We start from the raw sequence: 14,293 nt of genomic DNA, 5'->3' as shown, positions 1-14,293 counted from the left end.
GGGCCAGCTCGAGTGCACCGAAGTATGCTCGGGGAGAACCACACACACACACACATCCCACATTCACACGACTGAAAAGCAAAGAAAAAAAGAAAAAATAATAACAAAAATGTAAAAAAAAAACCGAAAACGAGCACACACAAACACCTCGAAGGCAGCTAAAGAATTTACATTTTAATCTGCCCCCAAGTCGTTGGGGGATTTCGAAAACATTTCGCAGAAAGTTTGTTGCCAGGTTTTATTTTTTATTGATATGCACAGTGGCGAATCGAAAGTTCGTCGGCGGTTTCATTACAAATTTTACGCCTGGGATTAGTCACGCTGACGTAACCAACATGTTGGTTATCCTTATCCCCTATCCCTAATACTTTATTCCTTTTTTCGACAGATTATGCCAGCCGTGGGCAGAAGAAGTTCGGGGACAAGTGTGAGAATACCCTGGAATGCGGCTTCCCCGGCTCCATCTGCGATCCGAAGAAGAAGTCCTGCCAGTGCACCGAGGATCTGCCCGTCACCAATCACATTGACAAATGTGGCAAAGGTAAGGCCATTGCCTGGCACCCCTTTCCTCTAACCTGCTGGCCTGTCAGCCTGCCAAGTTTTCATTAAAAGCGAGTCAGAAGAAGGAAAGCTGCACTGGCAGCAAAGTGAAATCCCCCCAGCTTGATTGTCTTGATTGCGAGGCGCTGGCGGAAATTCTGTAAATTAAAATAGAATCTTGGCAGCCGCAGCAGCAGGAGGGTGGAAATTGCAACTAATGCACATTTGACGTGATTATAATAGATATTCCCGCGCTGCCGTAAATTAAAATCAAATCGGGGGGACATTCCGAAGGCGAATTTATGGCTGGGGATCGGACATCAGTCCGCTGACAGGCGAATGTCTATTTTTATGGGCGTGACTCAACTGAAACTCCTGCTGGCCGAAAATCTCCGGGCCATTGATCATCGACACGGCTGACAGCCGGTCTGTCAGTCTGTCAGTTAGTCAGTCAGGTGTCCTGCCATCTGGCCAAGTATCTGCCTCTCGCATCGCGGCCTAAATCCCCTATAACCGGTGCAGTGTCTCCGGGTCTCAGAGTCGCCGCAGTTGTTCCACGATAATATTTGTCAGACGAGTGGACAAACCAGCGGAGAGTCAATCCGCCCCGGCCATATCGCACTTCAATCAGCCATTAAATCAATCCGCAAACAGGCGAGACAGCCGAGAAATATTTTCCCTGATAGGGCCAACAGCACTTTGTTGCTTCTTTTAATGGCACTGACAAAAAAATGTGGTGGTGAAATTGAAAATAATAATAATAGAACAGGTCCTCTAAATTGATAAAAATATTTGGTAAAAACTCAGAATGGTGTATTTATCTGATAAAAATATTTAATTTCATGTAACAGTAGTTAATCTATCTAATATCAAGATTTATTACATTTGCTTTTAGAAGTAAATTCTCTGGGTTATTGTTACGTGTATAAATCTCTGCCACTTGCCAAGTCAACAGATTTCATTTGGTATTTTCTTTCCGCCTTTCCACCTCTTATCCTGCAATCCTGCCACACAGAGGCCGCCGTGAACGAGTCCTGTTTCTTCAACGAGCAGTGCGAGATGCGATACTTCCAGACGGAATGCCGAGACGGGCGCTGCATCTGCCGGTTCGAGATGTCGCCCATTTGGGCCAAGGACGGATCCGTGGAGTGCAAAGGTCAGTGCGGTGGTCGAGGAGCAAGTGGAGTAGTTAAGCCGGCACTGCTTATGGTTAACTGTTAACTGTTTTCTGTTCTGTTTCCATGTTGTTTGCCACTTGGCTGTTTGCAGGGCGCCAGGACAAGAGGGGACCCGAGACCTACATCGATCCGGCCATGATTGGCGTGCTGGTAGGAATGGCATTGATGTTTATTATTATTTGTGTCGTCCTGCGATTGTTTAGCCAGTGAGTAAATTGCAATGCAAACATCTCCATCGCCCCAACACCCCACACCTACGCAAATAGTTTAAGCATTAAATCTAGGTTAACAGCCACACACAAACCATTTAGGATATTGTATATCGCTTGAGTGCACGCATAATGGATTTCGATGTTTTGTATCCGGATCGATTGAGAGCATGTTATTATATTTTAACTAACGAAGCATTTAGATTTCCCATAACCCAATCAGTATAATATTTCAAGCTGACTCTTCCCGGAACATTTAATTAGCGCATCAAATTATATAGAAAAGAAATCTGTGTAGCTGAGCCACGGTGCAAAGGAAACCCCTTAATCTTGGCTTCAGCCAGCTCATCCGTTGGCTTGTCAATAAACTGGGTCAATTGGGCTGTCGATGCTTTGATGGGGCTTCATTAATTTGTGGTTGGCAAGCTACACATAATTCGAGCACCAATTAATTTCCAGTCTAATAAACAGCATTTCTGCATTAATTGGCATTACATCGAAGTAACCATGGCCCCCGATTCGTCTCCCCGAACCAGCCAACCCACCATCCATCCACCCGCTTGCTCACCCGCATAAACCGGATAATGATCCAGGGAGCCATGAAATGTGACTAATTCTCCGTCGTAAATTGCAGGGCTCGCTGGCGTGAGAACCGGACCATCTTCAATACGCCGAATCCGCGTCTGATGAACGTCTCCCTTCTGCGGGACAGCAAGCTGCTCCACGGCCAGGAGCGCCGGGGATCCAGGATGTCGGTGCGCGCTCCATCCCGGCAGCCCAGCATGGCCTCGCTGAGGCCCCACTCCCCCAACCCGTCGCTAGGTAAGACAGGTTTGTATTCCATGCCCCCCCGGTCGATGGTCAACCTCGTCAAGTCTCCTCAAGTCCGCCGCGATTGCATTTTCGGTTATCGTTTTTACTTACGTACATTTCTACTTCCCGTTTTTGCGTTTGTCTCCCTTGTTTTTCGTCTCGACAACTTGCCGAACTTTCTTTTTACAGCCAAAAACTATACGAACAGAAAGAGAAACCCCCCGAATACTTATCCAGTCAATCAATCAGTCAGCCAGTCAGCCAATTGATCAGTCAGTCACCAAACAAGAAACCTACCAAATCACCCAAGTAAACTAAAGTCAGTTGAGGTGGGTGTGGATATACCCGAAAAACGTGATGGGATTGAAGGGGCTACCAGGCCAAGCTCCCATGATATTCGATATAATAAAAAGGTTTATCTAGTCATCAAAGGGGTACAGTAACAGACAATTAAATAGTTTGAGGATATTTAAATTCAACAGAATAGAAGAAATAAAATAGAATAAAATTCCTTTAGAAGCGTATAGGTTTAAAGGAGCTTGTTTGAAGGAAACTGATAAATTTTTATTATGAAAGATCCTCAGACTTGAATCTGTTTCAGCATGATTAGTTAGTTTAAACAGCTTGGAATGGTATGGTATAGTTTTGGGCCTGCTTTTCGATTCAGCATTTTGCTTTGTTAAGAGTTGAGATAAATAAAAAAAAATATATTCCATTACCTAACATACAAATAATTTCAAATTCATATTTTGTTACTCCCAAAAGTCAGTTTGTATGCTTTTTTAAACGATCCAAAAAAATGCAGCTTTTATTTTTAATTGGTAAATTTGTCGCCGGACTGATGATTGGTAAAAGCTTCTGGAGCACCTGTGACCAATTTACTTTGGTACTCTTTTAAATTTTATTGTGACTGAAAACTAATGTGCTGGGCGAAATAGTAACCAGTATCTGGCCATATTCGCCACCTTATTCCACCTTATTATTTCGACGACGGACCGCTGGCCAAAAGCTGGCGAAACAGGAACAACAACTCTTCGGGGGGCTCAATCAATTTGACTGACAGGTAAAGAACCGTTTTACTCAACGCCATTACGGTGATAATTGTTGGTGTGCTAAGCCCAGCGGACAGTTGTTTGAAATTACCTTTTTTGGGTTATTTATATTCTTGTTTGAGTTTTGCGACCCCACTTAAATAAGCCACCCACCCGATGAACCCACTGACTCGATGTCGCGTGCCCAGCTAAAGGCGAAATATTAAACGTATCCAACCGCTCATTCCCCCCCAAAAAACAAACAAACCAACAAACAAATAAACAAACACGAAACAAACCGAAACCGAAACTGAAAACACACAAAAAACGAAACCCAACCACCCAACAAAAATAAAGGACGTATGATCCGCTCGAAGAGCAATACGCGGTCGAGCGACTCGCGGGTGAGCGATGTGTCCACCTGCTCCCGGCTGCTGGAGCATCCGAGTGCCGCCAGCCAGCACAACCTGGTCCATAGCCACTTTCTGCCCTACGTGCCAACGACCACGGCCCACAGCACAATGACGGCCGCCCATGCCACCGCAACGTACGCTGCCTCGGCCACGCCCTCGCCAACGCCCACGCCACCGCCCTCGGCGGGCCACCAGCCACCGCCGGCGAGCGCCACCAGCACCGCCATCACAGCAGCCACATGTAGCGCCACCAACGCCACCACCACGACCACCACCTATGTGTCTTCCGCGGGGGCGGCACCAGCCTGTGGCCGGACCAACAAGTTCTAGAGCCCAGATCACCCGATAGACTCGCAAGCGAGCCTATCTGTACATGTCCGTAAACGTATCACACTCAAACGCTAGAAACAAACGCATCCATATCAGGGTCCAAAGAGGTAGGCAGACCTGAAAGCAAACCACCACCCACCCACCACTACCCCTAAAAAAAAGCCCCTCCCCATTCGTTGACAGTCTGCGTAGTGTATTCGTACTCGTAAAGTTGATGTCTTGTCTAGCGAAAGTTGTGTCCCAGCAGTTGTACTCGTATCCGTGCACGCGGGGAAATAACTCCAGCTGAAATCAGAGATTATGTTAAGCAAAAACATTTATTATTTTTTAAAATATTGTTTTAAACAATTATTTACTTCTTGGAAATTCATCAGAAAATTAGAAAAATCTGACATGAATAGGGGTCAAGAAATCGACCATCACTAAAATGAAAAATTTTAACGCAGATCGTTTAGGGATTCCATTAGAAAAGTTAAAAGGTATGCCACTTTGGAATCGGATTAAATTTGACAAAGTTATGGTATCAGGAACTTCAGTTTTGGGTCATCTTTTGGAGAGTCATTAGAAAAATCGAAAAAATGGGTTAAAAAAGATTAGTTTCGGGTTTTACTCATAATTTCAACTTGCCTAACATATACCTGATTTCAGAACGTTTTTCCCCAGTGTACCCGTAGTGGTTGTTCTCGTTGTTGTTCTTGTTGGCTCGAAGTGTTGTCGTTACCCTAGTGTTAAGCTGTAGTCCAGAGTTGCGGTAAACCTATATGTACTACTACTACTCCAACTTCCACCACTGCTGCTAAGCTCCTTAGAAAACACCCAAAGATACAAATACAGACTCAGATGCAGACACGATTCACAACAGATACAAAAATAAACGATCGTAGATACTCGTACAGATAAAACCTCATCGAAACCCTTTCTCTTTCTAACCTACTCTGATCCATTGCAGCATCCCTTTTGAGTTCCGTTTCCGCTTGAGTTTCTTTCCTTTCCAGCACGGCTAACTATCGATAGTTTTCTTAACTGGCTTTGTTAAGATATATAATTTATAACTCTTACAGTGAGCGATCCAAGGAGTGGTTTATAAGTGTTGAAGAACTAACATTTATAAACAACTTAAATGTAAACCCAAATATTTACCTCATAGTTCTTAGTTACACAGGTTTCCCATAGACAAGATATTATATAATAACTCCTTTGATCGCCACCTATGTATAGAACCATCCACGTAGATAAAGGAACTCGAAATTGAAAGTGGGCCAATCCACAAGATGTCGAGTTCCCGTTGACCACATTGCTGTTGTCCTGTGATGCCAACGATAACTTCCCTTCAGTCGGTTATCCGTAGAGCGTAGCTGAGACCCTCATCCGTCAGATACTTAACCCTCTTTTCCGGCTGAAATTCTTCCCCACAGGATCCCATTCGGAGTCGCATGGCAGCAATGCATCGGCCGCCTCGGTGCGCTCCAACCGCAGCAACTCGGTGGCTCCCGGCAAGGTCGTCCACCACGAGCGCCACGGATCCGCCCATCGCCAGCACCACTCACACGGCCACCAGTCGAAGGAGCAGCCGCAGTCGCCGCAAGATCAGTCGCTGATCACCAACATCACCACGAATCCGGTGGCCGAGAGCGTTACCGTGGAGATCATCGAGCCGGGAGAGAAGTAAGGGATTCCAGATTACAGATTCCGGAGCAGGATCGCCATTCAAAGTACGAGGAAGCAACAATGGCATAGGCAAGATTAACTGGCTAACTCTCTGACACACGAACACTGGACACGAATTACGAAAAACATATATAGTCACGATATATGCACGCGATAATAAGGCGGGCCCGCACCCAAATGGGGCGTGGCCCCGGCAACCAACACACAAAAAACTAACAAACAAACAAACACACATAAGGCCATTGTTCGACTCTTTTTGACAAAGACAATTTTTGCAATTAATGGAAATTTTTTAACCAAACCAATTATATACTTATTATATAAATACAGAGCATATAAAACACACACACATACACCCAGAACAATGCTAAATGAATTACTTACGTACGACTACACCGTAAAAAATAATTGAAAAAAACCTTGCATAACAAATTCATACTACTCTTTTTTTCAACCAAAAAAAAAAAAAACGAAGAAGCAAACAAGAAAAAGAAAAACCGAAAGAGGAAAACTTTATTAATTTAAATAACATATTGTAATGCAGTTATATAACTAAGCTTTGGGTTAAAGGCTTTAAGGATTAAAACACAGCGTAGAAGAAACCTAGAGCATGATCTCAATCGTAGTGTTCTATAGCCAGCCATTGGAGGCACTGCATCGTGGCCAAGGATGCGATTAATTGGCAGTAACCAAATGCAAACCGCTGATACAACGCCTTATCTATACTTATATTATAGATCCAATTGCCGCTCTAGCTCCCAAATACGGATGTTATTACCCAGAAACGATGACGAAACCAAGTTGATGAAATATTTAACAACCTCGGGACCATATTTTATAATCAAAATATGCGTTTCATTGCGAAGCACGCACGTTCACATTATCCTCGTTTTGGTATTGACTTTTCGTTCTCGAACCGATTCGGGTTCGGATGTAGGGGATACTGAAAAGGAGTACCTATATTTTTAACAACTAGCTGAGCAAATTTTAGGGAAGACTCACAACATGATATTAAGGATAATGATTATACAAGCTCGCCAAGAGTCCAAAATCTAAATTGACTTCCAGTTGAATGACATATGGTTTGACTTTAGTTCTGAACAAGGTAGACTTTATGCTGATTTTTTGGTTCGACAGCTTTTCTCACGCCGCACACCGCAGATCGGCACTGATTTTCGGATTTTCGGACTGTGTATTGGGCTAGTCGGGAATAGGGGAAGATTTCCGGGTCTGTCCAATGCGGAATTCGTTATCAGATCGGACCGCAGATCTCCAGATTATAGCCATAGTAGGAATAGAATCGATATTGATAAGGTTTAGTTGTTGCCCCCAAAACAGACGATTCTCATTTGCTTTTGTGCTCAATCAAAGAAGCTTAACTGTGAGAATACCAAATGAATACAAGATACAAATAAACGTAGAGCGAAAAAAATCTTAAAGTTGCTTGAGAACTTCTAGCTAAACAATTACAATTAGAGTAACATCAAGAAAACTTAAAAAAAAAAAAAAAAAAACGAAAACATTTTATTAAAGCATCGAATTTTTCTCAAAACAAAATGAGCAAACAAACAATCTTATTTCTAGGACAACCAAATCTAGATACTTATTTAAATTCTAAAGGGCATTCAATAAAACAATTTAGGCTTTGGAATTTGGGGAAGAATTTCAAGGTTTAACTTTGTTTTTACCAACCGCAAAACACTTACATCTAAGCACCAAAGATTTAGAGTATATTACAACTAATTATAAATGAGAATACAAATAAATGAATCACTGATTTTTCTATTTACATCAAATATTGTTGAAGGCAGACTTTAAGCGAATTTTAAATAAGCTAAACCAATGACGAGCATAAGAAGAGAATATTTTAAAACCAATTATATACATACATGAATATGCTTTATTTACTTTAATATTTACATTATACACAACAACTACATACAACTATTATATGAACTTGTATTAAAGTTTCGTGAAAAACTGCTACCAAACCGAATGCGATAAATTCATTTACACTCTACCAAAGGAAAACAAAAATTTTATATACGAAGCGAATCTTGTAATGCTAATATTATACATCTAGAATCAAATGCCATTATCGCACATCTAAGTCATACGAAACAACAAAGAAAGAAACAAAAAAAACTAAAGTAATGAAGAGACAACCTAAATCTTTAAGCCTAGAAGAGAAGCAACTTATAGAGTTCAACAGTTCGATTTTTCATGTGACTTGTAACTACAAAGAAACCAAAAGGAACCTAGAAAGGATCGTAGTTATAGAGAGCGAATCAAAGCCAGACAGTACGAGTAGCAAAATATAGACGATGGTAACTTAACCTTAACAAGATAATTGCTTTTTCAAATTCAAGAAGGCAAACGATCGAGTTGAAACAACTAAGTACGAGTATATTATGAAGTACATATAAAGTATATACATATATAACTATATTTAAAGATCAGTTCACTATAATAAAGTCTATATTACCATACCTAACGGAACGGAAAGCCCTCTTATTTTCCCCACCCCGCCAGTCTTTCACAGGGTCGTCCCCTTGTACCCCACATCGAGCACGGATCCCTGATCCTCCGACTTCCTGCCCAGCACCCTCTTCCGGTAGCTCTGCTCCGCCAGGTGCCTCAAGTGCTGGGCGGTGCCCACGCCCGTCTTCTCCACGAATCGGTGCAGGTATCCGTGCCGGTTGTGGAGCAGCTCGTGCGGATGACCCAGCTCCACCACCCGGCCCATGTCGACCACCATCACCCGGTCGTTGTCCATCACGGTGTGCAGCCGGTGGGCGATGGTCAGCACGGTGCAGTGGGCGAACTTGGTGCGGATCGCCTCCTGGATGAGATTGTCTGTCCTGCAAGTGAAGAGGGTAAAACAATTGTGATTAAAAATAGCAGAAAAATCATTTCATTACATTCTGATTTATGAGTGGAATTGTACGAGAATAGTATTTAATTATCTTTGTGGGCCCAACCTTTTAGTGCTTTGTAAACATTTTAAGCGAATTAATCCAAATTAATCAACAAAACATTTTTAACTGTCAAGATGAAAGGAAAATTCAAATATATTCTGCGACGACTTTCATTGATAAATTATAATGACCAACATCAGCTGATTTTGAAGCGAAAATTATACTTTTTGATTTTTTGCTGTCACTCTTGACATCGCATTTTTTGATCTTTCTTAGCCATGCAGACCTAGGGTTTTATTGAATCAATCAAATGTTTTGTGGTCTTCCTAAACCTATAATGTCAGTCAGCTGATTTAAAGTTCCAGAATTCTACGGTTCGTACTTTAGAACTAGCTTTTTGTTTGTATTTACTGTTTGTTTATATTTTTAAGAATTGCTTTATTTGCTGCTTCACTTGGTAGACTACTTTTTATGAATGGAGTTACTTACTCGGGATCCACGTTGGCCGTGGCCTCGTCCATGATGAGTATTTTGTTCTGGCGCAAGAGAGCTCTGGCCAGGCAGACCAGCTGCCTTTGGCCCATGCTAAAATTGGCCCCGCAGTCGTGGAGGACACAGCATATGCCGTCCTTCAGATTCGAAACGAACTCCTTGAGCTTGACGGCCTCCAGGGCCAGCCAGAGTTCCTCGTCCGTCTTCTCCTCGAAGGGATCGAGGTTGAAGCGGAGAGAGCCCGAGAAGAGCACCGGATCCTGCGGTATGATCGAGATTCTCCGCCTCAGATCGTGCAGGCCCAGCTCGGATGTCTCGAAGCCATCGATGGCGATGTGCCCATCGATGTGAGCCAACCGAAAGAGAGCCTGGACAATGGAGGACTTCCCCGCAGCCGTGTGACCCACGATGCCGATCTTCTCCTCGCCGCGTATCGTGAAGTTGAGTCCTTTCAGGATATACGGACCGTGATCGCTGTACCGCAACCGCAGATCCCGGAATTCCAGCTGCCCACCACTGGGCCAATGCTTGGGCAGATTGACCGACTCATCCGTTTCGTAGGCGGGTTCCGAGGGTATATTCACGTACTCCATCACCCGCTCCACGCTGGTCATCATGTTCTCCAGCTCGACGGTTTGCCGCATTCCCGCCTGGCACATCAGCACCAGTTTCATGGACTGCGTGATGGCCAGACCCACATCGCCACTGTAGTATCCCCTGTGCCTCTTGTCGAAGAGCAGGAAACTGAAGGTCACCGCCAGGATGTACAGCACGCAGATGAGGTCCGTCCAGAAGGCAAAGGCCCGATTGATGCTCACATGGAGGTACAATGCGGAGGTGTTCTCGTTCTGGTAATGATGGAACTCCCGCTCCATGTATTTGGTTCCACTTAGAGCACGGATGGTAGCCAATCCCTTGAAAGTGGCATTCGTGTGGGAATAAATGGGACTCCGAGCTAAAAGGGAGTTACATTACTACTTGGTTAAATAAAATGTATCTGAGGTCTACTCACATATAGTTTCTATGCGCTTTAAACTCCGACTAGCTCCTATATAGAGACACCTGCAGCCGTACAGTAAAGCCACCACCACGATGGCCGGAATTAAAAGCCAAATATTGGCCGTGCTGACCACCGCAAGTACAGCCAACCCATTCACGACAAACTCCAAGGAGTCCATCAGCGCCTGGGGAAGATTCACGTCTATTGCCAGAATATCACTGGAAAATCGGTTTAAAATCCTGCCAGAGGTAGCCAAGGTGAAAAAATGCATGAAGGCGCGGATAACGCCTTGAAAAAGTTGAACATGAATTCGGAGCGATATTCGCAGAGTCATCGTGAAGAATCCAAAGGTACGCAGGACATAAAAGATGAGGGTGCACAGGATAAGGACTGTGTAGAGGATCATCATGCGCAGTCGAGTCCTATGATATTCCGGAATCGGTTCATGCTGATTGGGCTCCGTCTCCTCCCAAGTTGCCCTGCAATCAATAATAGTTTAATATTAATATATTTTTGAATTTTGTAAAAATTTAAATGGTGCGTTTCTTACTTAAATCACGAAATTCTCTTGGGTATTTCTACTAATTTCACTTCCCATTGATATTAGTTTTTTAGTTACAATCATTTTTGACCTTCTAATACTAAACTAAAATACCATAAATAACATATGGCTTTGTGATAGTGAAATCTGCTCCATCTGTCTGGAAATACGTGCAATATTTATTACCATCAACAACTGGAACATGTTTTTTATCAATTGGCAGTGTTATTAATCGTGTCGCAATCTACGAGTATAAATCAAACTGAATCATCCCTGTTCGAGGTTACTCACTTTAGCCTAAATAGCCCAAATGACTTTTAAATTTTGTGGGAATTTACCTTAGATTCTAGCAGAAGGTAAGCAAAGTCAAATTAAATGATAGGAAATATTTTATACGAATTACTTACCATTTGGAGAGAAATATATCCATGGTGGCCTCCGAAACCCGAGCCACAACGAACAGGAGAAGGATTAGCAGCACCACTAAAGGGTGACCCAGAACCCTGAAATACTCCTTGTAGGTACTCAGTTTGACGGATCCCACTTGCTGCTGCTCCTTGAACTGCTTCTCTATTTGGTCTCGATCGAGGTGCTCCTCGTGGGAAAGCGATTTCCTTGGCTCCGGCTCCTCGTAAACACTGTCCGTTCGCATGGCCCGCAACTTGGCCACCTCCACATCATTGGCCGCCGACATCCTGAACCGAATTAGTCTCTTGAGGGCATCATATTGTCCCTGGATGGAGATGCGACCCCCTTCTAGAAGGACCAAGTGATCCACGTGTCGCAGCAACTGAACACGATGGGTGACCAGAATACGGATTTTCTTGGACAGAAACTCATTGAGACAGCGGTCGAGGAGCACCTTGCTCACATGGGAATCGACGGCTGATAGCGGGTCGTCCAGAAGGTAAATATCTGCCTTCCGGTAGACAGCTCGTGCTAAACTGACTCGGGCCTTTTGTCCGCCACTCAGACTGGCTCCACCTTCGCCCACTCTTGTGCTGTCACCCGAAGGCAGCTGTTCCACATCCGCATCGAGATGACAAACCCGGAGGACCTCCAGATATCGCTGCTCGTCGTAGGGTTCCGTAAAGAGGATATTCTCACGGAGTGTGCCACGAAGTAACCAGGGTTCCTGCGGCGCATAGCTTAGCACTCCATTGAGATCCACACTGCCACTGATAATATCCAGCTCGCCCAGGATGACTTGAAGCAGCGTGCTCTTTCCAGCACCCACAGTTCCTACGATTCCCACGAACTGCTGATCCGTGGCCTGGAAACTCACATCCTCGATATGCCGGTGCCGCTTTTCCTGATTCGCCTGATCCCAGCTGGCAGTCAATTTATGGACCGTAATGCTCTTATCTTCAGCTTTCGGCCTGTGAGTGCGTCCTGGGAAGTTGCCATGATTTGGATTGTCCTCGGGCTCTATGAAATTGCTTGCACCACCGTCTGCAGGATCTTCGTTCTGGAAAAGGAAGTCCTTCACGCGATTGGCCACCACGAAGGTCTCTACCCACATATTAATGGCCAAGGGCCAGGAGTGCAGCAGAGAGTCATTCAGGCGATCATAATAGCTGGACACTATAAACACCTTCTGGGAGGTGACTATGTCACCAGTGAAGACATAGGTTACCAAGGAAACAAAGAGCGACAACTTGGAGATCATTCCAGTACATTGCAGTCCAGCATAAATGTAGGTGGAACCTTTTATGGACTTCATTTCCTCCTTCCTCACTTTGCCAATTAACTTCGCGAAGGATTTCTCCCAGGCGTACATCTTAATAAGCTGCATGGCTGCGATGATTTCGTTCATTAGCTTCACCCTTTCGTCGCCCACATCCGCAGAATTCCTTTTGTAACGAGCTATGGCACGGGCGGCCCAGGCTTGGAGCGGTATAAAGGCCACAATGGTACCCAAACCCACTACCGCCGGCCATCCAATCAGTTGGTAAATAATGTAGACAAAGACCGCGGCCTCCAGCGGTCCGCGCCACAGCTCGTGGAAACAGTAGAAGGACTCGTTGAAGGTCGGCAGGTCGGTGGCCATCAGGGATATGGCATAGCCACTCACGCCGCTGCAGTCCGCAGCCACCGAGACGCGCAGGAACTTCCGGTAGACGAGACCGGCACAGGCCAGCCGGACGCGGGAACCCACTCGGAACAGGTACTTCATGAACGGGTGGAAGACCAGTCCCGAGAACAGGGAGCAGAGCACCACACCCATGGCGTACAAATAAGCCGAGTGCTTCGAGATTTTTCCAGAGCTCTCCGAGAAATAGGAAACCAAGCCGCCCAGCATCAGAGGTTGCGTTGTGCTGGAGATGAAATTTAAAATGTAATTACTCGCAGAAATATTTAACCATCAGTTAATTATAAAAACATTAACATTTCACAATTCGTTAATACTTACTGAATGGCGATGGCCATGATGGAGTACACAATGCTCGCCGGCACAAAACTCCAGCCGTACGCCTTGAATATCATTCGCAGGACATTCGGCTTCGATCGTTTGAGCTCCTGCTCCCAGTGCCTGAGCAGATAATCTGTTACGTGGGTGCTTTCTAAGCTTGGCTCGGGTGCGTACAGATCGGCAGGATCCAGACATCGGCGTAATCCTTTCACGAGAATCTCGCGCGTCCAGCTGCAAGGATAGAGAGAAAGAGCACAGAGCAGGTGCGCGGGTTATTGACGGACATGACAGGTGTCGCCGGACTGTCGCGGATTCTTTTATCGCGCTTCAAAGGAATCAAACGAATCCACTCGCGCCGTAAATTCCGATTGACGGCCAAGGTGCTCCGACCATAAATCACAGGGCGAGCAGTCCGTCAGCTGGACAACTCTGTATCTTATCAGCAGGACTTCAAGAGGGGTCAGTTAACTTCTCACAAGTTCACAATTATAGAAACATTACGTATACGCTTTAAATATTACGTATACGCAGAGATGGAACACTCTTCACTTTTCACTCACATAAAGAACCATTTTGAAAGGAAGCTAGCCTTTGTGACCGGATTCGGTTTGCGCTCCTCATGGACCGCACACATTGTCATACAAACACTTAACCACCAGATACATATAGTTCGAGTATGTGCAGCAATCTCACGAATAAATATCACATATGTTAGATCCTTGACACGATTCAAGACACTCGCGTGCG

The 14,293-nt window shown here is 44.6% G+C and overlaps 2 protein-coding genes across 5 annotated transcripts in view; one reads left to right on the top strand and one right to left on the bottom strand.

Moving 5' to 3' along the window:
* LOC108086558 overlaps positions 1-8,676 on the top strand; it is a 24,671-nt gene extending 15,995 nt beyond the window's left edge. For 2 of the 4 annotated variants that reach the window (XM_017183508.2, XM_017183509.2), the window contains exons 3-7: positions 389-541; positions 1,556-1,696; positions 1,810-1,924; positions 2,562-2,758; positions 4,129-4,614. In XM_017183508.2, the coding sequence (XP_017038997.1) occupies positions 389-541; positions 1,556-1,696; positions 1,810-1,924; positions 2,562-2,758; positions 4,129-4,514 (992 nt within the window). In that variant the 3' untranslated portion in view covers positions 4,515-4,614. Of the gene's footprint in view, positions 1-388; positions 542-1,555; positions 1,697-1,809; positions 1,925-2,561; positions 2,759-4,128; positions 4,615-5,929 lie in introns of those variants that run through there. The other 2 variants (XM_017183511.2, XM_017183510.2) reach the window with 2 other exon arrangements.
* On the bottom strand, positions 8,568-14,293 carry LOC108086557 (probable multidrug resistance-associated protein lethal(2)03659). Its single transcript, XM_017183507.1, has 6 exons — positions 14,107-14,293; positions 13,547-13,777; positions 11,541-13,451; positions 10,605-11,071; positions 9,590-10,547; positions 8,568-9,043 (listed from the first exon to the last, which is right to left on the bottom strand). Exons 1-6 carry the CDS (start codon positions 14,184-14,186, stop codon positions 8,719-8,721), a joined length of 3,972 nt encoding a protein of 1,323 aa, XP_017038996.1. The 5' UTR covers positions 14,187-14,293; the 3' UTR covers positions 8,568-8,718.

This window comes from Drosophila ficusphila, unplaced genomic scaffold, assembly GCF_018152265.1.
Source record: "Drosophila ficusphila isolate 14025-0441.05 unplaced genomic scaffold, ASM1815226v1 contig_791, whole genome shotgun sequence".
NCBI lineage: Eukaryota > Metazoa > Arthropoda > Insecta > Diptera > Drosophilidae > Drosophila > Drosophila ficusphila.
Note: the sequence above shows the minus strand (reverse complement) of the source record. Positions and strands in the feature narration are given on the sequence as shown.

Coding starts and splice junctions, on each gene's coding strand:
- LOC108086557 (XM_017183507.1), bottom strand. CDS start 14,186: ATGACAATGTGTGCGGTCCATGAGGAGCGCAAACCGAATCCGGTCACA. Junction 13,778..14,106: donor CTTTCAAAATGGTTCTTTAT/GTGAGTGAAAAG, acceptor CTATCCTTGCAG/CTGGACGCGCGAGATTCTCG. Junction 13,452..13,546: donor ATCATGGCCATCGCCATTCA/GTAAGTATTAAC, acceptor TTTCATCTCCAG/CACAACGCAACCTCTGATGC.